Below are 23,706 nucleotides of genomic sequence, written 5' to 3'. Positions count from 1 at the left end.
GCCACTGCAGCAAAATTGTACATTATTACTATTATTATAATAACGCTCATCATAATAACGCCATAACACTAAAGTTAAACTTGCTGCAAGTCTGAAAATAAATGTAATCATTAATTTAAATTTAATTTAATCTAGTTTACCCCCCAGCACATAACTCGCAGTATTGTGACATAGTTGTTTCCAGGTAGGATTAGGTGGGAGGGGAGGAGGAGCTACAGAGGGGAGACGTCTCCAGTCCAGACCTGGGTCCACACGTCATGACAGGCCGCCGTGGAGGAGAAGTTCACCACCGTAGTTAAACCTGAAACATGGAGGAATAAGGAGCATGCTTTCATCATAAAGTGGAGCCGGCCGGGAGGCGGGGAGGGGGATTAAAAGAGGAATCAGGCCGAAGAGGTAAGCGACGAGCCTGGTGAAGTTAAAATGCGTCGTAGACACAAACAAGTGTTTACAACTGCAACAAGTTGTGTGGTTGCTCATCAGGAAGCCTCTGTGTGTAACATAGTTGGAAGAGGAAATATACAAGTTTTGCAGGAATGCACGCTGCGGATCCAGACAGATATTGACATGTAGACTGCAGTCAGAAGGGAGCTTAAATAGGGTGGAAGATATATTCATAATTATACCCTTAAATAATCTGTGTCGATGCCAGTTGCCTTTATTTTGAATATTTAATGTTACTTTGTGTTCTGTTGCGTTTGTGTACCAGGCCTGTGTGGTTATATTTTAAATGTTTGTTTCCTGCAGCATTTAAGATCTGTCTAGGCTGCTGCACTTTGCCAAGTCTGGACTTGCTGTGTAAAGCCAGGCAGATTTACAGCACAGGTGTGTGTCTGTGTGTGTCTGCACCCATCCTCCTGTCCTGAATGTGACCACACATAAAGACAAATTAACGCAAAACCTGAAAAATGAGTGGAGAAACATAACAAGTGCAGATGCTTCCACACAGGTCCACTGCACGGGGAAGTAGTTCACATTCAATCATGCTCTGTGGCATGTATAAAGATGCTGAGCATGCCCATGTGATTCTGATTTTGTATCAAGATTGAAAAGATTCAGTTCAATTCAGTTGTATTTGTAAATCATGACATACATTGTCTCAAGGCACTTTACAGACCTTACAATATTATAGAGAGAAACCCAACAGTTCCCACAATGTGCAAGCACCTGGCAACAGTGGAAAGTAAAAACTTATAACAAATCTACTTTGACTTTGAAAGAGCTTCAGTCACAGCGACTGCTGAACTGGCTGGTGTTTTAAAAAGGAGCAGAGACCAAAGTGACATCTGCATTTAGATGTATAGGAAAGACATCAGTAAATAGGGTTGGAAATTGTGGTTGACTGAGCACATTTGACGATCAGTGTAGTGGAATATGAAAGGAAAAACATGTCAATGCAGGACGTGATCAGAATGTGTCAGCAAGAACTGTCTGTCGACAATTACATAGAGAGGGATGTTATAGTAGGGTGCAGCGTAAACCCCTCATTACAAAGATTAAAGCACATTTGAGAGTTCAGTGCTGCAAAAAGTATACAATACAAAGTTGTTCTGAGTGATCACCTTTATCCTATGATGAAACACTTCTGTCCTGAGAGTGGGAGTGGTCTCTTCCAGGTTGACAATGCTCCCATTTATAGGGCATGAGGGGTCACGAATGGTTTGATGAGTATGAAAATGAATCATACGCTATGGCCTTCAGGGTCACCAGATATCAACTCAGTTTATCACCTATTGGAGATTTTGGACCGACGTGCTGGACAACACTCTCCACCGCCATCAGTGAAGCACCAAATGAGGGAATATATTTTAGAAGAATTGTGTTCTGTTCTGGCAGCATGTGGTGCCCCAACACTTTATTAAGACACTTTATGTTGGTTTTTCCTTGAATTTTTCACCTGTCTGTATAATAACCATCTGTAGCATGTATAAGGGTACGTGATCAATTGCAGGACAATTAACAACAATGTGTGTAATTTTGCTGTGTGTGTTGTGTGTAGATGGCACAGCAAGAAGAACCTCTGTATGATTTCCCGGAGCCCGCCCAGCCATCACAGCGCAAGGTCTTGGGGCATCAACGGGGACGAGGCTCCCTGAGAAGCATCAGCGTGCTGGACCGCCTCCTGCTCACAGTTCCTGTCTGGCTTCAGCTGCTGATCAACCCGGCCACTGCACTGCACATACTGCGGAAAGAGCCTCCTGGGGTCAGATACACACGTTCAGCGCACGTTAAAGCGCACCATTTGTCAGAGTGTACACACGCAGTAGTTTACCTGTCTTGCCCACGCTCTCTCCACGTCCTACCCACTCACACTCATCAGCTGTGTTGTCCTGCAGACGTTCCTGGTGCGAAAGTCTCGCACATCCCAGAGAAACGTGCTGTGTGTCCGTTTGGCGGATGACAGCGTGCCGTCCTTCGTCCAGCAGTTTGGCATCAGGGAGGAGCACTGCAGTAAGAGCCTGACATTCCTGAACACTGATATGATGGGCAAATGTGTAATTACATCAGTGTAATTACACAGCAAGGCATGTTGAAACTTAAAGACTGTTGTGCGCTATATGATTAAAATGGCACATTCTGCCAGGCTTGTTTGATTGCACAGATTTAGGCAGTCGTCATATATACTCATTGAAAATGCATGAAACATGAGATTACTTTCATTTGGTTATCCCAGCATCGTCAATTTTTTTGACAGACCCAAAGCTGAAAACAGAGCATTTATTTTTTGTTGCACTGGACTTATTTCAGTCCGGTGAAAGCTACTTCTGTATGCTTTACAATAGCATAACACGTCTCTCAAACATTATATTCATACTAAAATGATTGGAATTGAATGGCAACCAATGGGTGGCTGGAACGCAGGAAACCAATTAAAAAACTTATTGTAGGTTTTAGAAAATGGTTGGTAGAAATATATCCAGTCAAACAGCTGCTGTGTCTGTGTTTAAAGTTGAATTACTAACTACTCATCTCCTTCTCCAAATACCCCTGTACCTTGGAATTGGTGTCATCCCCAGCTCTGTCTCTGGAGACTTCTGCCATCAGCTTTCCAGATCTCCCAAGACTAATTTCCTTCTACTGTGTCAGCAGGTAAATTTATATCCTCCTCATCCTCATTTGTGATCTCCTTCTTGCACAATCTCAAACCTTTTTGTTTTACACTGTATTGTGTTATCATTAATTCTTCATCTTTATCTACATTGATTGCCAATATTCATTGATCTGAGAGAACTGATGTCAGTGTTTTTTTTATTATCAGAGATGTATTACCTTTCCCTCTGGAGCTTCCTGAAGCAATTGCAAAGGCAACATCCCACAAAGAGCTCGAGTCCATTTCCCATATGGGAATAGGTTGGTGTATGCAAATCCTTGTTTCCTCACACCTGATTTTGTAATCACAACCTGAAATACCTGGGCCTTAAAGAATGTATTTACACAAGGCGCTCACACACACACACATACACACACACATCAAAAGTAATTACCTCCCAGCTGCTGCTTAACAAACACTGGAAAAATTTGTGTGTAGGTGTCTTTTTTCTTTTGTTTATTGGTGAATGAGTAGACAGAGAAACTTGTTGAAATGAAGTTTTAGTGATGAATTGTAATATAATCGACAGTACATACTGTATGCCAAGCAATATACCCTTTTTAATAAATTTTTTAAGTACTTTTCTTGTCAAGTTACTGAAATGATCAAAATTACAAAGGACGATATGGTTATATGACCAATTAAATGACAATCACTACAATGAAAAAACATCTGTACTGTTTTCTAGAATTTTGGAGTTCCCATCTAAACGTCCGTGGGCCACGGGAGGCACCTAAGCCCCAGAAGGAGAAGGAGAACAAGTCAGACACTGTAACCTTGGCCTCGCCTGCTGCTCCTCCACAGACAAGCTCTGAATCAGCTCCCCAGCCCAACTCAGAGTACCTGCTCAAGGCGGCACCTGAATCAGACGCTACCACCAAACAACCAGGTCCCAACCCCACTCTGTTCCACGAGTTCTGTCCAATCACGACGCGTAGCCCCAGAGAGTTGGACTGTGGCTCCGGCCTGGGCGCTCTTTGTTTCATCAACCCACTTTTCCTGCAGTCTCAGAACGCCATGTCCAGGCGGCGAATGTTCAAACGCAGCCTCAAGATTCGGGTTTCCACAGAGACGTCGACCCTGCTGTCACCCCCCCTTGCCCCGCCACCTCCACCGCCTCTAATGCCCAAAACTAAGGGGAGATGTAAAGCCCAGAAACAGCGACAAGGAGCCAACCAACCCACTGAGTGCCAAGGCCTTTTAGAGGGTGAGACCCCGAGCCAAGCCACTCAGAGTGATCCCAAAGCTCAGCACACCCAACCTCTGTCACAGACACAAGATACTCCCAGAGAGGCCCAAATGCAGCCTCCATCAGCAGCTCCTCACTTCCAGCCTGAGCTGCAGGATCAGGGCCAAACACAGATAGAACCGGGCCAAACTCAAGCCGGAGCCGAGGGAGTGGAGGCTACAGCTCAGCTGCCAGTAATGGAGAGTCTGCCAGATGATTCAGACTACATGCAGCCCTCTCCAGTGATCAATTTCTCCCATTCTCCCTCGCTCCCTCCTTACCTCTCCCCAGCTGTTTCTCCCATGGCGCCTACGCTTTTCCCCAAAGTGTCTCCAACCCTCTCTCCTCACAGCTCTCCAGGTATTTCTCCCTCTCTCTCCCCTTATCAATCTCCATCTCTTTCTCCCAAGGTCCCCTTTTCTCTCTCTCCACATGACTCACCCAGTGCTTCGCCGTCGCTTTCACCTTATCAGTCCCCATCTCCTTCTCCAAAGGTCCCCTTCTCTCTTTCTCCCTTCACCTCTTCAGCCTTCTCTCCGCTGGCAGAGGAGGCTTATCACACACCTGCTACCCCTTCAAGACCAGATAAGCAAAGATCACAGAGAGACGCTGAGGGAGAGGGAGCAGGTGCAGATGAAAATAAGGATGAAGATGGTGGAACCGATGAGGAACTGCATGGAAAGGGGAAGGAGGAGGGAAAAGATCTGGTTTTAGAGATGAATGCTGCTTCTCTTTATGACACGGACAGCTGCAGTTCCTTCAGCAGTCTTGAGGGGGCAGCAGAGACTCCACCTCACTCATCCCACGGTCAGGACAACGGTACAAGCCTCTAGCGAACAAAAATATGAGACTGTCACTCAATTACAATATGTTATATTATGAAGCACATGTAGAATTAGTGTTGATAATGTCCCAGGTGCTTAAGAGATTTTTTTTTTAGAACATAATAATACTTTTAATTAAATATCTTTTTCAGTACAAAGCCAAAAGTTCAGTTACCTTCAACCAAACATCAGTTTCATCTGTTTGTTATTATTATTATTATTATTAAAATATATTGAAAGTCAATCTCAGGTTGTGAGTAAATTTCATTTAAAAATAAAACAAGACACTGTTCCATGGTTCTGGTAGAAAAAGAAAATACCACTATGATCTTATCAAACAGATTTTATTTGTGCAGATTCAACAACACATTTCTTAAGTACTGAGTTCTTTAGGGCTTCCAGACACAGCAGTATTTTATACAGTGAAGTCATCTATTACTGCTTTAACCAAATTGGCAAAAATTAGCATAATTGTTCATTGCTATTATTGTTCCTTGCAGTTAACATTACGCTGTCTTAAGCTTTCAAATAATCATCAACACCAAGGCTGGGCAAACATTTCATTTATTGGACAAACAAATATTTTTTAGCCAAAAGTCAGCTAGAAATTCGAGTACAGACGAAAGACGACTGAGACAAAGATTTGTGAAGGCAATTTTTGACCTTGCTGTGATTAAAAGTGAAAACTACGTGCAGTAAGTTACGCAGGCCTTTATACCCAAGAAGAATCTTAATTCTCTGGCAGCACTGGATTAAAGGACAGTTCTAAATACTTCTAGAAAAGGATGTTCCCTAAATGCACATAAAAGAGTGATGGTGTCAAACTAATGAGCTTATTTCTTTGTATTTGATCCAGTTATCAAAGTCAGACCTGATGCTATAAGAATCGAGTCGTGGCTGGAAAAACTGTGGCTGGTGTCTTTGGCAGATGTGTTCTTGTCCTATGGCTTTATTTGAAGTATGAAACTTTAATTAAGTCTCATCAGAAGTTTCCTCTAAAAGGATTTGAATCACTGTGCAATTTTGTGTGTTAACCATTAAGTATCACTTAACTATCACATATGGCTGAAAAAAAAAAAAAAAGAAATTTCAGCTGGTATTTTTTGAAGCCAATGGAGCACGTGTCCATCAACACCAGCACTGGGTGTCTCTCTTGCTCAGCTCCAGCAGGTTGGCCTCCACCTGCTCTGCGTCTTCTTGGAAGCGCTCGATGAAGGAGCAGATCAAACCTGCCGCGCTGCCTTCATACTCCACCAGCTCTACGCTGTCCCCTGGAAACCACACAGAGTCAGACACAAACTCATCAATCAAGAAGCTACAACTGCTTCTACGCATGTACAATCTCAATCTGTCACTACAACATTTTGAACGGTAAATTGTCTTTCATGATATTCAGTGCTATCCGTTGACACAGCTAGTTATGACGTATTGATGAAATAGTGCTAACTTAAGTGATTAAAGTGACACTGTTGCTCTTGGAGAAGTTGGAGAATTTATTCCTGTTGTCTTTAAAATTCAAGTTTTAGAGGACTGGGGTGATTCAGAGAGCAGTAAGGGCCAGTTATGCAAGAAAAGACAGTTTTAAAAAAAGTGTTTATAGCTGCTCACGCTCTAAAGAATATTTTCTGTTCAACAAATCTGCATCGCACCTGAGCCCGAAAGAGGAGGTGATGTCCAGTTTCTTATAAAGGTATTTAACTGTGATCACAAACTAAACAGTGTGTAAGAGTGACGCTACAGTTTGTAGTCTGGTAGTGTGAGTGTATGTATTGGCTGACTGAGCACATCTGGACGGAAATGTAAGGTGGGTATAAAGGTGGTGCTCAAAGAAAGATGAGAGGTGTAATAATTGTTTAAGTATCAAAATAAAGGCACAACATTCTCAGTCTGTCCTGGAAGCCTGTGGTTGATGCTTCTCAGACCAGATCAAATGGGCAAATGAATTTCCAGTGATTTAGGAAAAACCACAGTGTCAACCACAACAACGTCTGAGTTAATGAACATGCGAGAACCCCCATAACAACAGAAAGCGGTACATACCACTGACTCTGGTGTTGGCCTGGACAAACATCTTTCGAGCTTCCTTCCTCAACAGCACCGTCTCCCGGAGACGCAAGAAGTTGTGAGCGCCGCTGTTGCTGACAGTGGAGTAGCCGTCGTAGAGAGCTCTGCCTCCTTCCACATCCGCTGTCGACTTCAAGACCTACAAAAAGGTGGAGTCACATTAATAACACGGTGGGTGTAGAGGTGGAGGAAATCAACAGGTTTGTCATACAGCATAACAATAATAATCACATCACAGAAAAAGTTCCATTTTATAAAAGAACCACATTAATTACAAACAATACACAATCAAAGAAAATTAAAGGGCACAACAGCCAGAGAAGTAGGTTATTTTCTTGTTCAAAATATAATTTAATAAAGAACAAGTAGGACTAAGACTAACAATTATTCTTATTGATTCATTTGCAGATTTTCTTGATTAAACCATAACTGATTGGTGTATAAAACATCAGAAAATATTAAGATATGTCCATCAGTTTCTAAAAGCCTATGTTAACAAGTCTAGCCAACAGTCCAAATATATTCCATCTACTATATTAGAAGACTAAGAAAACCAGTCACATTTACAACCACTCATTTGAATTACTTACTTGAATTACTTAATTTTCTCATTAGTCATTTGACTAATGGATTAATTGGCTAATCATTTCTGCTCTAACTTTAACAAAAGGGAATTATGCATTACTGCAATTAAGCGGCTGTGTTTCTCCACTATATATATTTATATTTAAAAATTTTTTTTTTTAAGCCAAAATGTTTCTTTCTTGCTGTTGGTGCAAATGGAAAAGTACAGTATATACCTGCAGTTTACAAAGGAACCTGTGGATGGCGTTCTTGCCCACAGTGTGGATCTTGCTCCGGTCCAGTGTGATTCGAGCGTCAGGCTTGCCGTCCTGTCCCGTGACTTCTTCCAGGCCCACCAGGCCCTCCCCGGCCTCCAGCAGAACACGCAGGATCACGAAACGAGCCTGCATGTGAGCCTGAGACAGACAAAACACACGCACACGCATGACACACACTGTATACACCTCCTGACACTCATGTTAACACTGTGACAGACTTACTATAAGCTGAATTATAAAACAACACAGACACATTGGACTGAGCCGGCCAGGCTGTCAGAAACAGATGGTTAATGGTCTGTATGTCGACTCGTCTTGTAAACACTGTTCACCCAACACTATGCATCTCTGAAGTTCTATATAAATGAAACTCATGATTCATTATTACACACTACAAACCAGGGCCTGTATTTAACAAACTGCTTAAAGTTAAAGGTTGGACTTTTACTCCTACTCACAATCTTAAGAATAAAACCCATTTATCAAATGTCTTTTGACTTGGAAAAAAAAAAAAAATAGAGAGCTCCAAAAGTCTCTTAAACTGGTAATAATAATAATAATAATAATAATAATAATAATAATAATACATTAGCTGAAGCGGTTTCATTAAAAATAGAACAGTTTTAGTCCATTATTTGCATTTAAACATTTGATATGACATTACACCACTTTTTTCACATTTAAATCTGGCACAACTTTTATTTGCAGTCACTGTTTAACCACCGTCATTGTTTGCTCTTGTCAGTGTGGTAATAAATTCCCCTTATTATAGAGTTTCTATGATGCACCGCATCTGCCAACAACAGAATGTCTTGCATTATACAACCATATAAAAATTATACTATATCCCATACATATTTAGACATGATAAAGATAGATTTCTTTATATAATTCATTGTTAATTTCCTGCATTATTTTTCTTGAAGATTTTTTTTTAAAATTCTAATATACACTGTATGTTTTTGCAGAATAACATACGGCAATACTACTTTTTTAAAAAATGCCCATAGAAGAAATAGCAAAAAAAAAAATAAAAATCAGTAATACACATATGATCAATCCTGTGATTACTTGACAGTTACTCTTGAAAGTGACTCTTACACTGGTAGGAGGAAGTCAGCTGATAAATGTGTGTGATAAATTACTGCTCACACACTCACAGTTGGTACTTAAGAGTATTTTAAGTTCAGTTCTTAGAAGTTTGATAAATAAAGGCCCAGTCCAAGTTCAGAGTGGGACAGACAGCATAGTACAGAGACAAGTGTGTGAGCAGACAGAGTACCTGTCTCCAGCTCTTGCTCTCAGGTGTGTAGAACTCCAGGCCCAACAGTCCAGCTCTGACCATACTGAGCCAGTTGATGTACACCACATCCTCTGCATCCTGGCCTTCATGGCCAAAAATACTGGAACACAAACACAGACAAAAGCAACAGTAAACATACTAGACTCTCTCAAAACCATCAGCCACAAATCACCTGGACTTAAACAGTAATACTAATCTATCCATTCCAATCATTTTCATTTGAAAAAGGGTCTAAATGACAGGATGAGATGTATCATTTTACCTAAAATGTCATCAGTAAAGGATGAGACTGTACTTGACACACAAACAACAACTTCTTCTTCTTAACAAAGCTGGCCTGAGCAAAAGCAAACTAATGGGCTGCTTAGGGCTCAAAAACAAACTGAATTTGCATTTATTCTTTGGGTTGCATACTGCATACTTCTCTAGTTTATATCTATACAATTTTATTTTTTCCAAATAGCTTGGATTCAAAAGCATTCGAAAAATTACATCCAGTAGCAAATTACGAATTACATTTTGAGGCAATCCAGCCAAATCCTCCTATCATAAATAACACTCAGATTTACGGAGCGACGTATTACTCACAGTATCAACATAGGTCAGACATGAGTAAATGAATGTCATTGTGCAAAAACAGCACAAGCATCAGCAGCTCTGTCTGCTGGCAAAAGCTCAAACATAAATGGGTTGATGACGCCTGGGATTAAACAAAAAAAATCCCCCTTTGTCCTCATTCTGTAACAGAGTGAGGGAAGAGGCGTCTGCTCTTCAGAGGCTAATGTCAGCATCTATCGTGCAGTCGCTGTTTCTGCCTTTTTTAAACCAAACCCGTCAAAAGTCATTTCCCACCCCACCATCAAACATCTTAAAGCCATTTCATAGCTAAATTAATTAATGTACAGCTATGTCAAATTCACACAGAGCCAGATTGAAGGTTGAAAGAAAGATGTACCTGAGCACTTGTTTCTTGAGACACAGATAGAGTCCGACACACTCAGCGCGGCATTCTTCATAAGAGGAGGCAATTGTGGAGAATTTACTGTCCCACGTCTCGCTGCCCCGATACCAACTGGACACCTGAAAGATAGTCACACCTTCAGTTGCCCTATCTCCTGTTCGCCAGCCACATGCAGAGTTAAAAGTTTTGGTCCTGGCAGGAAGCAGGTAGGTACACACACACACACACACACACACACACACACAAACACAAACACAAACACACTCACAGGTTCTCCAGTCTCTGGGTTGACCACTTTGTCCTGGTCAAAGTTGAACTTGCCCTTGTCATCCTACATGAAGACACACATGGAGTAAATAAAAACAAAGACAACCCAAATCTTTTTTATTTCTTCACTCATGATACTTCAATCAGTAGATTAAACATTTTAACAAGGAGAAAACAAAATCTAAATTCTGGATTTCTTCTCCCCTACATACAATAGGAAGTTACGGGCAACACATCAGATTAACTGCATATACTTTCAAACTCAACATTACTGTGCTTGCGGTTTTCAATATTCATGTGACCACTAATGGTGCAGGTTAGCTCTGTGGTGCTGATATGCCTTCACTTTAATGGCCATGCAACCGAGGTCAGTGGACTTTGTTTTTACACAACATATAAGCAGGTGTAACATACAACACAATCAATTCTAATCACAATTTTCTTGTACAGTGAAGAGCTGCGTGTATCACAATGCAAGATGTATAATATATTACAACAATATGTTTGACTGACCTGGACAAACAGCTTCCCGCTTCCATGGCCCAACAGCTCATGAAGTCCAACCTGCACCTCGAATGATGGGCCCTTCCACTTGATGAACAAATCCTAGAGCAAAGACACACACACACACACAAACACACACACATAGACACAAACAGGAGAATGTAAAATTATGAGAGTGTGTGAGACAGACAAGAGCTGGTGTGTAAGACAATCAGGAAGCTGTGTGTGTTACCTTGTCGTCCTCCTCCAGGAAGGTGAGCTTTTCTTTTTGTGTAGCATAGGCTACAGCCAGCACGTTGCCTAGTGACACGTTTTTAAAGCCCTCCGACTGTCTGATGTCATCGTCTAACACAAAAACACACAAACACTGTTTTTTAAGTGTGATGCTGACATTCAGTGTGAATTGTGCTTTAAAACGCACAAATAAATTCTAAACCTAAAACCAAATTGGTGCCATTGAACAGTGTCAGACATCTCAGTGTACGTACAGTTGGGGATGTTGATGCCAGCCGGTATTCCACTGCCAGCAAAGGTGAGAACATCCAGTGAGGTGAAGTCAGGTTTAAGGAAAGTGTCCTTCTCAAACTCCCTGGGCCAAGGCAGCTCAGGAAGCAAGACTTCTGCTGAGCCCACGAGCTTGGCAAAACGCTCGCTCATCGCCTTGTTCACCACTGCAACAAAACCTAGAAGTGACACCACAAAGAAGACCGTGATTTGACAGTGAAACCACAACTAAAACAATGACTAATCTCAAAGAAAAACTGTACTGCCCATTAGATAAATAATAGATGAGGACGGTAATATGAACTCTCCTGCCATGTAAACTATGTATGCATGGGTTTCTTTCAACTTTTCACATGAGCCATCTTCTTTGAAGGTAGATTAAGCTACATTAACAGCATGTTGTCTATGGACTTCAGCCTGGAATGATAGCCAAGCACCAAAATAGTGTATTGACAGAGAGGTAACATTAGCTTTGCTATGATTCACAGAGCCAGCATGGTATATTTGTTTTGTTGTAGAGTTCAAATATCAACAGTCCTTCTCCAGCACTGCTTACTCTACCTTTAAAAAAAGGAATATGACAGCGTGCTTGGAGTTTATATATAGTAGTATTATATATAGTGATACATGGTTGTGGCAGCTTCATGCTATGGGGGTAGGAGGGGGGCAGTGACAGAAAGACTGGTCAGGATTGAGGGAAGAATAAATGCAGCCAAACACAGAGAGGTCCTTTAAAAAAAAAAAAAAAAAAACTGCTCCGGAGTGCACGCAACCTGAGACTGGGGCGTCAGTTCAATCACAATCACATCCAATCTGACCTGAGCTTGAGAGGATGACTGGGATAAAGTGCCCAAATCCATGTGTGCAAAGCTTAAAAAGACTCAAATCTGTAACTGCTGCCAAACAGGCTTCTACAAAGTACTGCATTAAAGCTTCTGAGGATTTTCATAAATGAGAGATTTTAGTTTTTCATTTTTAGTAAATTTGCAAAAAAATTCTAAATTCTAAAAGATTATTAAGTGTAGATTGGCAATTTTATCCATTTAAAATTTAATCTACAACATAAATTGTGCAAAAAGTGAAGGGGTCTGAATACTCTCTGAAGCCTCTGTAGATCTAGTAGAGTAACAGTTTTTGTAGCTTAGTCATAATGTTAATTTCACCCAATAGTCTCAAGCTCTGTATTACAGCAATAAAACCTAGAGAGGCCCAGAGTATCACTATTCTTGATCGCTGCGGTAGTTACCTTCAAACTCTCCTCTGGAGCCAAATGGGTCTCTGTAGCTCTCTATGAAACCTATATAACTGAGAGAGGGAGGGAGTGAAGGAGTAAGGAGGAATAAAGAGCAGAGAAAGACAGATTTTGGTGATTAATACAATGGAGTACTATTTAACAGTCAGTGCAAAGGTCAGAATGAACTTGATAAGTGAGTGAACAACTAATGAATATCAATGATTTAGTAAGACCAAGATCAATGAGGAAGTAAAAGTTGCTGGAACACAACCCAGATCTTCCAGCTGCACAACGACATATTTTCTTTCTGAATTACCTCTGTCATAAACCAGATAACACTCAAGGTTAGCGTGATGTGTGGAGATCGTTCAAGTCACAACTTCTGTGTTTTGATTTCCAAAATAGGTACCGCATAATGGAACAACCCTTTTATTGCAGAGGTATGCTGTAGGCTCACCTCTCAACAATTGGTCCTTTGTCTTTGATCCAATAGCGTGAGCCCTCTTTATGGGCTTCAACTGAGCCGAGGGTGAAGCTGCGCCTGTACTCTTCAAGCATCTTTCTCTGGTTCTCGTTGGCAGCGTAGGCCTGTGTCGATTATTTGGGAAGAGAACAAGACTTTCAAAAGTGGAATGGTGGCAAGAAAATTATTTTGATGTTACCAACTCATTCATTCACTCCTGCACTCGAGGAGTATCTTTGTATTCTCACCTACTCTTCCCGTTATTGTTTTGCCAAAGTGCTTTAAGTTGAATTTTGCCATTGTTTGTAATTTTGGTTCCCCTGTCCCACTGTTCGCCCACTTTCACTCACTGATATTTTATCAACTCCAAAAAAACGTAACAACCACAGTTTATTGTAATCTAAAAAGAATTTCATGTTGCTCTATCATCTTCACACCTGTGCTTGTTGGAGGTAATGGCAGACTTTTTCCATGACAGGAGCATAGTCTCCCCTCTTCACAGTGAACTCTTTGTCTTCGAAGCTGAAGCTGCCGCAGCACGACTCGCACTCCCCGTCCACGGCGCAATCTGTGAGGACGTAGCATACGTTTATTTTTCTTACTGTTGACTGTGAACCATCATTGAGAGCATTTGTCAGTAATCACTATGCACTTGAGATCACAAGCTATAATGTCTTTAGTACAACATGTGGAGTCGTGCCACATGATACATCTTCACATATATACACACAAATATTCAAGTGCGACATGATTGGTGAATGTTTATAAATATTATTGTGATTCTCCTGTAAAGCTCCATTTACTTCACTGCAGTTCTGACCTTTCTGCACAGCTGAGGCCAAGCGCACCTCATAGCAGGCTTTCCCTCCATTTTCCCTCTTAAACAGACGGGTGTTGTAGGCAGACAGTTTCTACAGACAGACCACAAGACAAGCCTAATTAGACTGAAATATATGTGAAGGGGTGAAAAAGGCAGAGACAGGAGCCATCAAACTGGAGGAAAGACTTATCAGAGGAATTTGAAATATTTAATTTAATTTAACCAGGAGGAGACTGAAGAAATGGATAAGAATGTATTTAGTAGAGTATTTAGTTTAAATGTGAATTCAGCTTACTTTTGAGTCAAGGAACTTCTGAGCCAGCTCAGCATCCTCCAGACAGCAGTTTCCTGAGAAGTAGGTGGTAATTCCCTACAGAAAGGAAAAACACAGGACACGTCAGCATTGTTGGGCAAGCTAAAGACACCACCCTGTTAACTTTTGGATTTATGACTTAAAAACATTCAATATCTGACATGAGTAACATCTCAAAAATACGAAAACAGGGAGAGGAAGAAGAAATCCTGAGACCTTTTGGATTCAAACAGAAATACCTGCTAAAGAGACCAAAAGCCACTAAACTATGCAGAATTTCATTTGTCAAATCTGTCTAGTCTTGACAGCACATTATATCTTTCAATAAATATTAACGGGCAAAATAGTTTTGGTCCAAGCTGCCTTGAACTCTACAGTGAGCTCCCACCTTGTCGCCCAGCCCCAGCTGTTTCTGTCTGTCTTCCAGAGAGTAGAGAAGACACGAGCAGCTGTCCCACAGAGCCTCCGTCTCAGCGGGCTGTTCCTGAAATGCCTGGCTGGCCCACACCAGAGCCTTCAGCTTGTCCTGGCAGTAAAGGAGCATTACAGATCATAAGCATCTTATAATCTACTAACATGCCTGTGTATTCTGTACATTGAAGCTTATACTGGCATGTTTTTGTTGATGCTGTGTTTATCCAACAGAAGTTGACGCCTGACACAGCAGGCTGTCTCACCTTAGGTAGATTTGGTATGAACTTCGTGTCTCCAAAAGACTTGTAGTTTCCCATGTTGGCATACAGACCGGCTGCATACACCAAGAAGGCCTGAAATTCACACACAAGAAAAAGATTTGATAAAAATAATTTTCATCAAGTGTGCGGCATAATGAACACCTTTACATGTTTGTACTGGTTTGTGGATGAAAGGGTGTTCCAAGACAGCAGAAACAATACCTGGTACTCCTCAGAGCTGAGTCCAGCTGCTGTGGCGACCTCTGCCAGCTGTGCAGGCGTCTGCTTCCTGAAGATTCTCTGCAGCAAGACAAAGATGTTTGCCGACTCAGGGGATGTCTGCAGCAGCACTGCCAGACCGCCATACCTAAGAGAGCCAACATTTTTTTTTTTTTTTTGTCAGCAGGGTTTCAGTTCTTCAATAAACTAAAGTCTGTATTCTTTAAAACAGGCAAGATATTACTTTTCACATTTAGGACCTCTATTGATTTCTTGATTTCACTAGTGTTGACTTGAACTTGCTACATGCTGAGACTGGTAACATACCAGGCGGCGCGTGACAGGTAGTGGGCATACATCTTCTCCTGAGGTGAAAGCAGACGGAAGGCCTCACCACAGTCAAGTGCAGAGATACCAATGTCATTTGGGAGGTAGTACTGAGAGTCCACCATCTTTAGTCTGAGGTTCAGCACTGACGATAAGGAACTGAATTATGAGACGGGAAGAGAAAAGGAGACAGAGAAAAGAATGAGAAGAGAAGAGTAAATGAGGTTATGTAAGTAAATGGGATGAGAATGAAAGGTAGAAGACAAAGAAATGAGAGGAGAAACAGAGTAAATAAAGACAGTAATGAGGTAAGTGGAGTATAAGAGGAAAAAAAAAGAAAAAAAAAAAGAAATTGCAAGTAAGAACAATTTGCATTGGCTTTTGGTTTTGTCACACAGTGAGACCTGGGGAGTATTTGCACACCTGACAAGCAGCATGTGTACTGTGCAAACACACACATTCAATGATTATAAAATTATATAAATGGCAGGTAATTTGTACACTCAGCAGGTGCCAGATTGCTAGATATACTGTAAATTGGAGTGGACAAGAGAAGAGTAATAAAGGAAAATGTATCATCTACTGTATAAACACTGGTGAATAACCATCAACATTTATCAGAGGCCTAGCTGTTTTTGTCCAACTGATAGCCCAAAACTCACAAAAACATACACAGAACTACATAAAACACAAAAAACAACCAGTTCTTCATCTCATTATAAGCTGATTATCAAAATTATTGACTATTATGTTAGTGTCCATCAACTAACTAACAATAAATAGTTAAAATTTCTGATTGGATATATGGATGAATTGGACTGAATGGATTCTGCCGTTTCTTGTGTTTCGGGATATCTTTAGACACTTGATAGCTCTAAAGACGCAGAACAGGAAACTGCAGTGATTGAAGTGGTGATATTGTTACAGCATATTGATGTAAGTTAACGGTTCAAGTTAAGCTTGGGACGCAGGCAAAGGTAAAATAAGTATTTATTCAAATTACATCTGTCCAATAGAAATAAAAGTTGCTGACCCTGAACCTTGATCTATTCTAGCGGACCGTGGCACAGATTCAAGAGGAACCAGTTAACAGTAATTTGAATAATCTGAATTCAGTTTTCTGTTTCACTTTCCACTAAAACCAATAATTGTACAAAGTTAAAGAGTAGGACTTGTATGCCGAAAGTAACACGTTTGCGTACCCCTTTAAAATCAGCAGTCTACCAACAGGAAGACTACACTGAAATCACATATTAAAATAAATGCTGAAAAAACGTTTAGACTTCAGGCTAGTGCAAACAGCTAACTCGGGGTTAACGCTAGCTCCTAGCGTGGATGCTAAACAGGTGCTGAGCGCTTGGAGCATTTAAACACACTACCACAACTTCTGTAAGCAAAATATTTGGCGGCAAACACTACACGACCTACTTCTGTATACCGTTAGCTGCCATTCAATGCATTTCAATAGGTATAGAGGTGGAAATGAACTCAGCAGCTTGTTACCGTATTTCTTCAAACAGCTCCTGCGAACGTCAAATTGCAGTCTCACGCTGTACACTTCCTGTATTCATTCAACGTAAGACCCGCCCCTCAACCAATCACAATTTGAATATTGTGGTTGATAGAAATTTTAACCAGTAGCGTCGCCGTACTGTCCGACACGCTTCCCAACGGAATTTCTGACCAAGAGTAAACCTGACACACATGAGCTTTGATATTGGTGCAGTACACCCCGACACGCAACACATATAAGACTTAAAACGACAAATACTCTGGTAGGCATGTATAATTACCACTGTCTCGTCCACTGAAGGCTACCTGACGAGGTGGCCGAGTGGTTAAGGCGATGGACTGCTAATCCATTGTGCTCTGCACGCGTGGGTTCGAATCCCATCCTCGTCGAAATCCTATTGCACGAACGGACGCATCTCAACATCGTCCGGCTGCGATTCACTTTATACATCAAATGTGAATGTGAGCACAAGTGAGGGAGACAAGTCATGTCACAGTAACACTGCCATGAACGTGGTAGCACACCAAATGCTAACTTTTAACCCCCCTCGAAATCCGAACTGTCTCCTCCCCTTACTTCCTCCACGTCTTCCTCTCTGAGGCTCAAAGGCAGCTGGCATCCTTAGTGTCGCATTTCTGCCATCTTGTGGAGAGAGTCAAGCCCTACAGCACCCTCAGTTCGCAGTCATTAGGTGCCATCAGGTAAACTGATCACAGCCTAATACAACAGTGACTTATTATGGTTATAATGTTCAGTTTTTGTTGAAGCTGAGTTAGAGAGGTGTTGATTTAATTGTTGAGCACTTTGTGATGTTGTTCAACTGTACTGCATAATGTATAGTTTGTGTTATTTAGCCTGAGCTCATAATATAGACAATTGTAAATATGGATGGTTAAAATAGTGGTAGCCTAATAATTGTTAATAATCATTTAGACTAATCATCAAAGTTTAGAGTAAGTTTTAGAGAAGTGTGTATTTAGCATTATGTAGGATTTAGTCTGTGGTGCTGTCAAACAGTGATACATTATATAGAGAGGGTTTCTGTTAATTAGCCCACCCTTGTGAATGGGGTCGACAAAATAATAGAAACGCCTGTTAGTGTAACACAATAGCATCACCATGCTGCAGTTTCCTTCTGAAATATATGCCAAGTTAGTTAGCCTAAGCTGACGTGTGTCTATCAAAGATGGCGTGTGGTTACCTACGTTCAGCTTATTTCAAGGCCTGCCCATTTGGAGCTTATAGTCTAGCTCATTTCACTGTGTCAGGTTTCTCAGATTTTTCCCATCAGTCCTGTTCTCCTCAGGAAACTGACCAAACATCTTCTGCCTCCTCCACTTCCACCAGTCTTCTTATTTCTTCCATCCTTTCCTTTCACTCTGATTTTCTCAAGTAACAAGAACATACCACTAGCTCTATTTTGAGTTGAATGTAATGTCTTCCTTGTCTCTCCTGATCCCTGTGTTGTCACCACTCAATGCGTTTTCATCCATATAATGTCCTTTTCCTCTGAAAGTTGACACAAATATCTATGTTTTTATTTTTAACACCTTGTTTGGCTTGTTAGGCTATCACCCAGAATGCCCACACTCGCAGGAACCCAAATGAATGGGCAAAATACTACTCTTTAACAAAATGTCTAAAGCACACTGAAGAAATTTGGAGTGCATTTGTCCTCCCATTTCTTCTCCCCCTTCTTTAACTGTTATTGAAAGTCAAAATTTGGCTTAGAAAGATCACCAAAGTCTTTCATTTGTTTTTACACATATGGAGCCATAAAATCATAACCACCAGCATTCTTTCCACACACACTTCTTTTTGTTCATCGCCCTAGTTAGACACTATTTCCTTTTATAACTGAGATAGGCTTACAAACCACACAGCATTTCATCAGTTTATTGGTTTTATTGAATTTTAAAAACATGATGAGAGAGTGAATTATTTACAAAGGGTGTGCAACAGGAAGTATTAAGTTTTCCTTGATGAGAGCCAATCAGCTGTACTACATCAAAATAGTAGTTGACCGGTCCTCCACCACAAGAGAAATGTTAACAGACATCTGGGTGCTCGACACATCTGTGTGTGTGAGCGTGCATCTGCGTTTGTTTATTTAAGGGTTCATGCTTGGGTTTTTCCGTTCCTCCTGTCAGGAGGCGTCGTAGGGAGTATCCAGCGATAGCAGTCCGAGAAGCTCAGGCTCTTGTCCACAGCACAGCTGGTGCAGTAGACAATTCCCAGAGCCAGCATCACTACAAGGAACACACACAGAGGCACCAGCAGGGCCACCAGCAGCCAGCTCTTGTCGTGTTTCCGTTTACCATCAGCGGATCCAGCTCCAACCTCCCCTGTGCCGCTGACATCCTCATCCATCTTAGATCCCTCCCCACCCCCAGTCCCGGTGGCCGACCCGTTTGTAGTCTCAGCTTCCACCCCACCACTAACTTCTCTACTTCCTGTCTTAGCCTCTTTATCAATTTCATTGCCCGTGTTATATTTTTGCGTTGGGGACGGGGCTGTCTGATATCGCTTTGGTGACAGGTCGTCCCATTGGTTCAGATAATTGTCTCGCCCATGAGCCATGTCAGGAGAGAGCCCCTCAGGAGCCTCTGTGAGCCAGTCAACGTCAAAGTTAGTGTCAGCTTCAAAGTTCGGGTCAGGGGTGAACGAGGTGGACCAGGGAATGTCACGGTTAGGGTCCACATCAGGTATGTGAGCGGAGTCGCTGGGGTCAGGGGTCAGAGTGGAATATTCTTCATCATCTGGCGAAGGTAGGCAGCTAAGTCCATTTGATTGCAGGTCATAGCCATTGTCACAGTAACATTGGTACCCACCCATATAGTTCAGACACTGCTGCTGGCAGGGCGACTCCCCCACGCACTCATCTATATCTACACACTTTCCTTCACTGCCCTCCTCATACCCAGGGTTACACAGGCACTTGAAAGACCCCACTGTGTTTTCACAAGTGCCCTCGCAGCTGCCCTCATCGAGGCACTCATCAATGTCCACGCACTCGCCCTCATCATCTGGCTGGTACCCGAGGTGGCAAGTGCAGTGGAAGGTGCCTGGGATGTTGACACAGAGTTGCGGGCATGGTTGCTGTTGACATTCGTCTACATCAGAGCATCTGCGGCCGTCTGGGCCCATTTGGTAGCCCGGGGGGCATGTGCAGCGGACGCCCCGAGATGTCTCCACACAGTTGTACTCACACCCCATCTCCACACAGACCTGATTGATGTGGGGCTGGTCAGTGGGGCCAGCAGAGTCAGAGGATAATTCAGGGGGGTCAGTTTGGCTTAGAGGGTCAGGCTTGCAGTTGTACCCATCATCATCTATCGTAAAACCCTCAGAGCAGTAACAGTAGTAGTCTGTGTCTGTGTTCTGGCAGAACTGCTCACATCCGTGGTCCCCACTACACCAGTCCTGGTTCTGTGGACTGGACGAGCAGAGTGGGGCATCCCTGGACCAGCCCACTGTCTCATCATCTCTCTCCATGCACAGTACAGTCTGCTCAGCCTCAGCATCTGGGTCCGAGCTGTCTGCAGGACATGGCACAGTGGCTACAGACCCATAAGGGACGTGAGTCAGCAGGGCACTGACGAGGTGAAATGGGGTGGTGTAAACAGCTGGACCCCTACCCTCGTCCTCCAGCGGTGGACACATTCCCTTGTAGTTGTACTGGCAAACGTATCCATCCAAGGGCAGCGCGCAGGAGCCATCAAGCCACCGGAAGTTGTCACTGCTCTCACGTCCGCTCTCCGAAGTGTGGACGGTCATGGCCACACAACGGGGGGCCGTACAAGTCCCAGGGGTGTCTTCACGGAGCCAGTTTGTGAACTGGCCATCCTGGTCTCCTATTTGTAAGTAAAGACAAGGACCAGGTCAGTAAAGGTACAAAATCCCTCTTTTTAGTTCTCTTGTTTTTATTTTTAACTGTCTAATCTGGTTTAGAATTAGCATGTAGTAGTATACATTGCTGTCAGACACATTGGCTTTTTTGATATCACCACTAGGACTCACCTCAATGTACTGGCTTTAAAATGCCATGGTTATTTTGTAGCAATATTATTCTATAGTCCCTCTTTCGCTTCCAGTGGTGAGGGTAGGGTTATAGTTATATCTTATAGTTGTACAATTGCCGCAGGTATAGAGCTGCTCTTTCGTTGAACTTTTAGCAGATCAGACAACAACATTTAGTAAGAACCACACTTTTTGCAACAAATTTAATGTGTCTCTATCATCGTTCACTGTATGAACATACTTGATCCAAAAAACTCACAATGGATTAACCAAGGTCATAATGGAATTATTTCTTGAAAGACAAACCACTGCTGAAAAAAAACCCCACCACAGACAAATTTCCATTCACATCCATTGTACTGGGGTTTAAATAGAAATATCAAACATCATGTATATCAAAGCCTGGGCAAAAAACCAAAACTATCTCCACTGGAAGTTACCACTTGGGGTAAGTTTGAGTAAATCAATCCTTTAAATGATGACAGAGTACAAAAAAAAAATTGAATGTCTTTTCTAAGTGAGGAGACAGTGAGGCAGACACACTGAGTGATAAAAAACCCATCTGGTTTTTTAACAGGCGAGGTTTGTGTAATGACTAAATCAGGTTGAGGGGTGGCGGTGAGGTCAAAAGGGGGTTGAACTTCCCCTGTCGCGCCAGCTCTGTCTCTGTGAAACAAAAGCAGTTAATGTAATAACCATTCAGTGCGGAGCTCTGGAGGCTGGCCCGGGTACCAAAGTCTGACAGAGAAGTTACAGTTTCAGCTAGAAACAGTCCCAGAACCAATTTAGTTGAGAAGGTAATTAACTAACTAATGAATTTCTGACCACATCTAGCCTCAGTAATGCTGGCGCACAGATTTTCCATTAGATCATGTTCAGAAGCTTAAATGCTTAATTGTGAGAGAAAATGTACCATTAGGTAGCTTTTCTATTTTAGGAACACTGTATCTGAGCTCACCTATTAAAAATTCAATAAAATGGTTGATATGGTGATGAAAGTCAATGCTAGGAACAGTGAAGGATCAAATGTCAAAAAGGTGAGACTTTGCCTGTGACCCAGACGAATCCCCTGAGTGGTCGGGTGGATGAACACTGGCGTGGAGGTCTGTGCAGCCCAATCCAGAGGCGAAACCTTGACCTGGTCCCCTGTGTCTCAATGGCCGACAGGAGCTCATGGACCACACCCGCTGCCTCGTGGGTATGCATCGTTGCCAGGGTCCCACCTCGCTCCCGGCAGCTCCGCCCAGCCTCCCTGAAGGTTCGCTTCTGCATGAAGACACTGTAGCATCCCTCTGGGTGGCAGACTGCATCTTTCTCCGCCAGCTGAAGCCTGGCAGCTGGCTGCTCTGCCTCCGTCTCCCTCAGCCTCTGGCCTTGGCTTCCAGGAGCCAGACAGACCATGAGCAGCCACAGGATACACAGGAGACTCATGCTGCTGCAGCTGCTACTGCTTCTGATGGTCTTTTGCATCCTCCACCAAGACATGAGGTTTAAACTAGGCCAACATTCAAATAAGTATCCCAACCATAAATCAAGGAGGGTTTAAATTTTTTTTCTGACCTATCCAAACAAACCTGACCCAGTTTCCCCCACTTCAATTAAATTAACAAACTGCAACTATCCTGTTTGTGTATTTAAATAAATAATCTGGTCCAACTGACCGGCTATTTAGAGTAATGTGAGGCAGATGAGTCCAAAACTGACATCTGATTTCCTTAATTTAGCTTAGATTGCCCAAGCCTTAAGACAAATAGCCCTAGAGTGCAGAATCGATCAAACTCCATTCATCAGCAAACTGTCAGTGCTGCTGCCGCAGTGAAACAGATTTCACAAGATACTAAATAAAACTAACAGAAGCCAATGCAGTCCAGTGGAATCTCTTAGAAAGTCCAGCTGAGCTCAATACAGGTCCAAAATAAAGTCCAGTGAAGTACCAGTGGAGTCCAGAGCTCAGAAATAGTTGAATGGAGCACTCTGCCCTTCAGTTAAGTCCAAAAGAGTTAAATGGAGTCCATCATAAATCTGATGAATTTCAGTGACAAAAACCCTCTCCTGTATCCGATCCTGCTGGGGCTTTCTTGCTTCTGCAAAGTTGACTCTCTGACTGAACCTCAGAAAGAGAGAAAGATGGGGGAGGGTGGAAGGAGGGGGGTGGGGGGGGGGGGCTACGTAGAGGAAAAAGAATTGTGTGTTTTTGGAGGAGGGGGCTGGTAAAGTGTGTGAGTGTATAAGGGAAGGCTGGAGGGGTTGACGGGTTGGACTGGTGGTGGTGTGTGTGTATGTGTGTGCTGGAGGAGGGGGGGGCAGAATTGAAAACCCTCAGAGAGTTATGAAAACCATACGGCACCGTTCTGTCCCCCCATCTTGCCTATGGCTGCAGACACACACACACACACACACACAGCACAGCATCCACAGGAGTGGAAAGTGTTTGTCAGCTCTGTGAGATGCAAAGTTTGTCTCCCCCCTCTTCTTCTTCTTCTTCTCCTTTTTCTCCTCCACCTTCTGTCTCTCTGTCTGTCTGTATCTCTTGTT

The 23,706-nt window shown here is 42.5% G+C and overlaps 3 protein-coding genes and 1 non-coding gene across 6 annotated transcripts; 2 read left to right on the top strand and 2 right to left on the bottom strand.

Annotated features, from left to right (window-relative positions):
* The first annotated feature begins 158 nt into the window (after window positions 1-158).
* On the top strand, window positions 159-5,408 carry LOC139607392 (ras and Rab interactor 2-like). 2 transcript variants are annotated; one of them, XM_071460167.1, is made up of 7 exons: window positions 159-396; window positions 748-825; window positions 2,000-2,203; window positions 2,337-2,451; window positions 3,018-3,090; window positions 3,260-3,351; window positions 3,780-5,408. In XM_071460167.1, exons 3-7 carry the CDS (start codon window positions 2,000-2,002, stop codon window positions 5,150-5,152), a joined length of 1,857 nt encoding a protein of 618 aa, XP_071316268.1. In that variant the 5' UTR covers window positions 159-396; window positions 748-825; the 3' UTR covers window positions 5,153-5,408. The 2 variants fall into 2 exon arrangements, with proteins under 2 accessions (XP_071316268.1, XP_071316265.1); XM_071460164.1 differs by lacking the exon at window positions 748-825 and having other exon boundaries at window positions 165-396.
* Window positions 5,409-5,471: 63 nt separating this feature from the next.
* Window positions 5,472-17,719, bottom strand: dpp3 (dipeptidyl-peptidase 3). Of its 2 annotated transcripts, none has more exons than XM_071460158.1 (19): window positions 17,432-17,719; window positions 15,639-15,797; window positions 15,315-15,459; window positions 15,096-15,185; window positions 14,807-14,944; window positions 14,401-14,475; window positions 14,106-14,196; window positions 13,723-13,853; window positions 13,280-13,410; window positions 12,835-12,893; window positions 11,573-11,767; window positions 11,317-11,429; window positions 11,094-11,186; window positions 10,582-10,644; window positions 10,308-10,432; window positions 9,332-9,452; window positions 8,008-8,187; window positions 7,184-7,346; window positions 5,472-6,414 (listed from the first exon to the last, which is right to left on the bottom strand). In XM_071460158.1, exons 1-19 carry the CDS (start codon window positions 17,638-17,640, stop codon window positions 6,272-6,274), a joined length of 2,424 nt encoding a protein of 807 aa, XP_071316259.1. In that variant the 5' UTR covers window positions 17,641-17,719; the 3' UTR covers window positions 5,472-6,271. The 2 variants fall into 2 exon arrangements, with proteins under 2 accessions (XP_071316259.1, XP_071316260.1); XM_071460159.1 differs by lacking the exon at window positions 17,432-17,719 and adding an exon at window positions 17,142-17,270.
* Window positions 17,459-17,540, top strand: trnas-gcu (transfer RNA serine (anticodon GCU)). Its single transcript has one exon. It is a non-coding gene; the product is annotated as a tRNA-Ser (tRNA).
* Window positions 17,720-19,036: 1,317 nt separating the features above from the next.
* On the bottom strand, window positions 19,037-23,286 carry LOC139607391 (complement component C1q receptor-like). The gene is made up of 2 exons (XM_071460163.1): window positions 22,221-23,286; window positions 19,037-21,005 (listed from the first exon to the last, which is right to left on the bottom strand). Exons 1-2 carry the CDS (start codon window positions 22,654-22,656, stop codon window positions 19,270-19,272), a joined length of 2,172 nt encoding a protein of 723 aa, XP_071316264.1. The 5' UTR covers window positions 22,657-23,286; the 3' UTR covers window positions 19,037-19,269.
* Between the last annotated feature and the right edge of the window lie 420 nt (window positions 23,287-23,706).

This window comes from Trachinotus anak, unplaced genomic scaffold (genome assembly GCF_046630095.1).
Source record: "Trachinotus anak isolate AG129_WGS33_773 ecotype Australia unplaced genomic scaffold, CSIRO_AGI_Tana_v1 ptg000024l, whole genome shotgun sequence".
NCBI lineage: Eukaryota > Metazoa > Chordata > Actinopteri > Carangiformes > Carangidae > Trachinotus > Trachinotus anak.
Note: the sequence above shows the minus strand (reverse complement) of the source record. Positions and strands in the feature narration are given on the sequence as shown.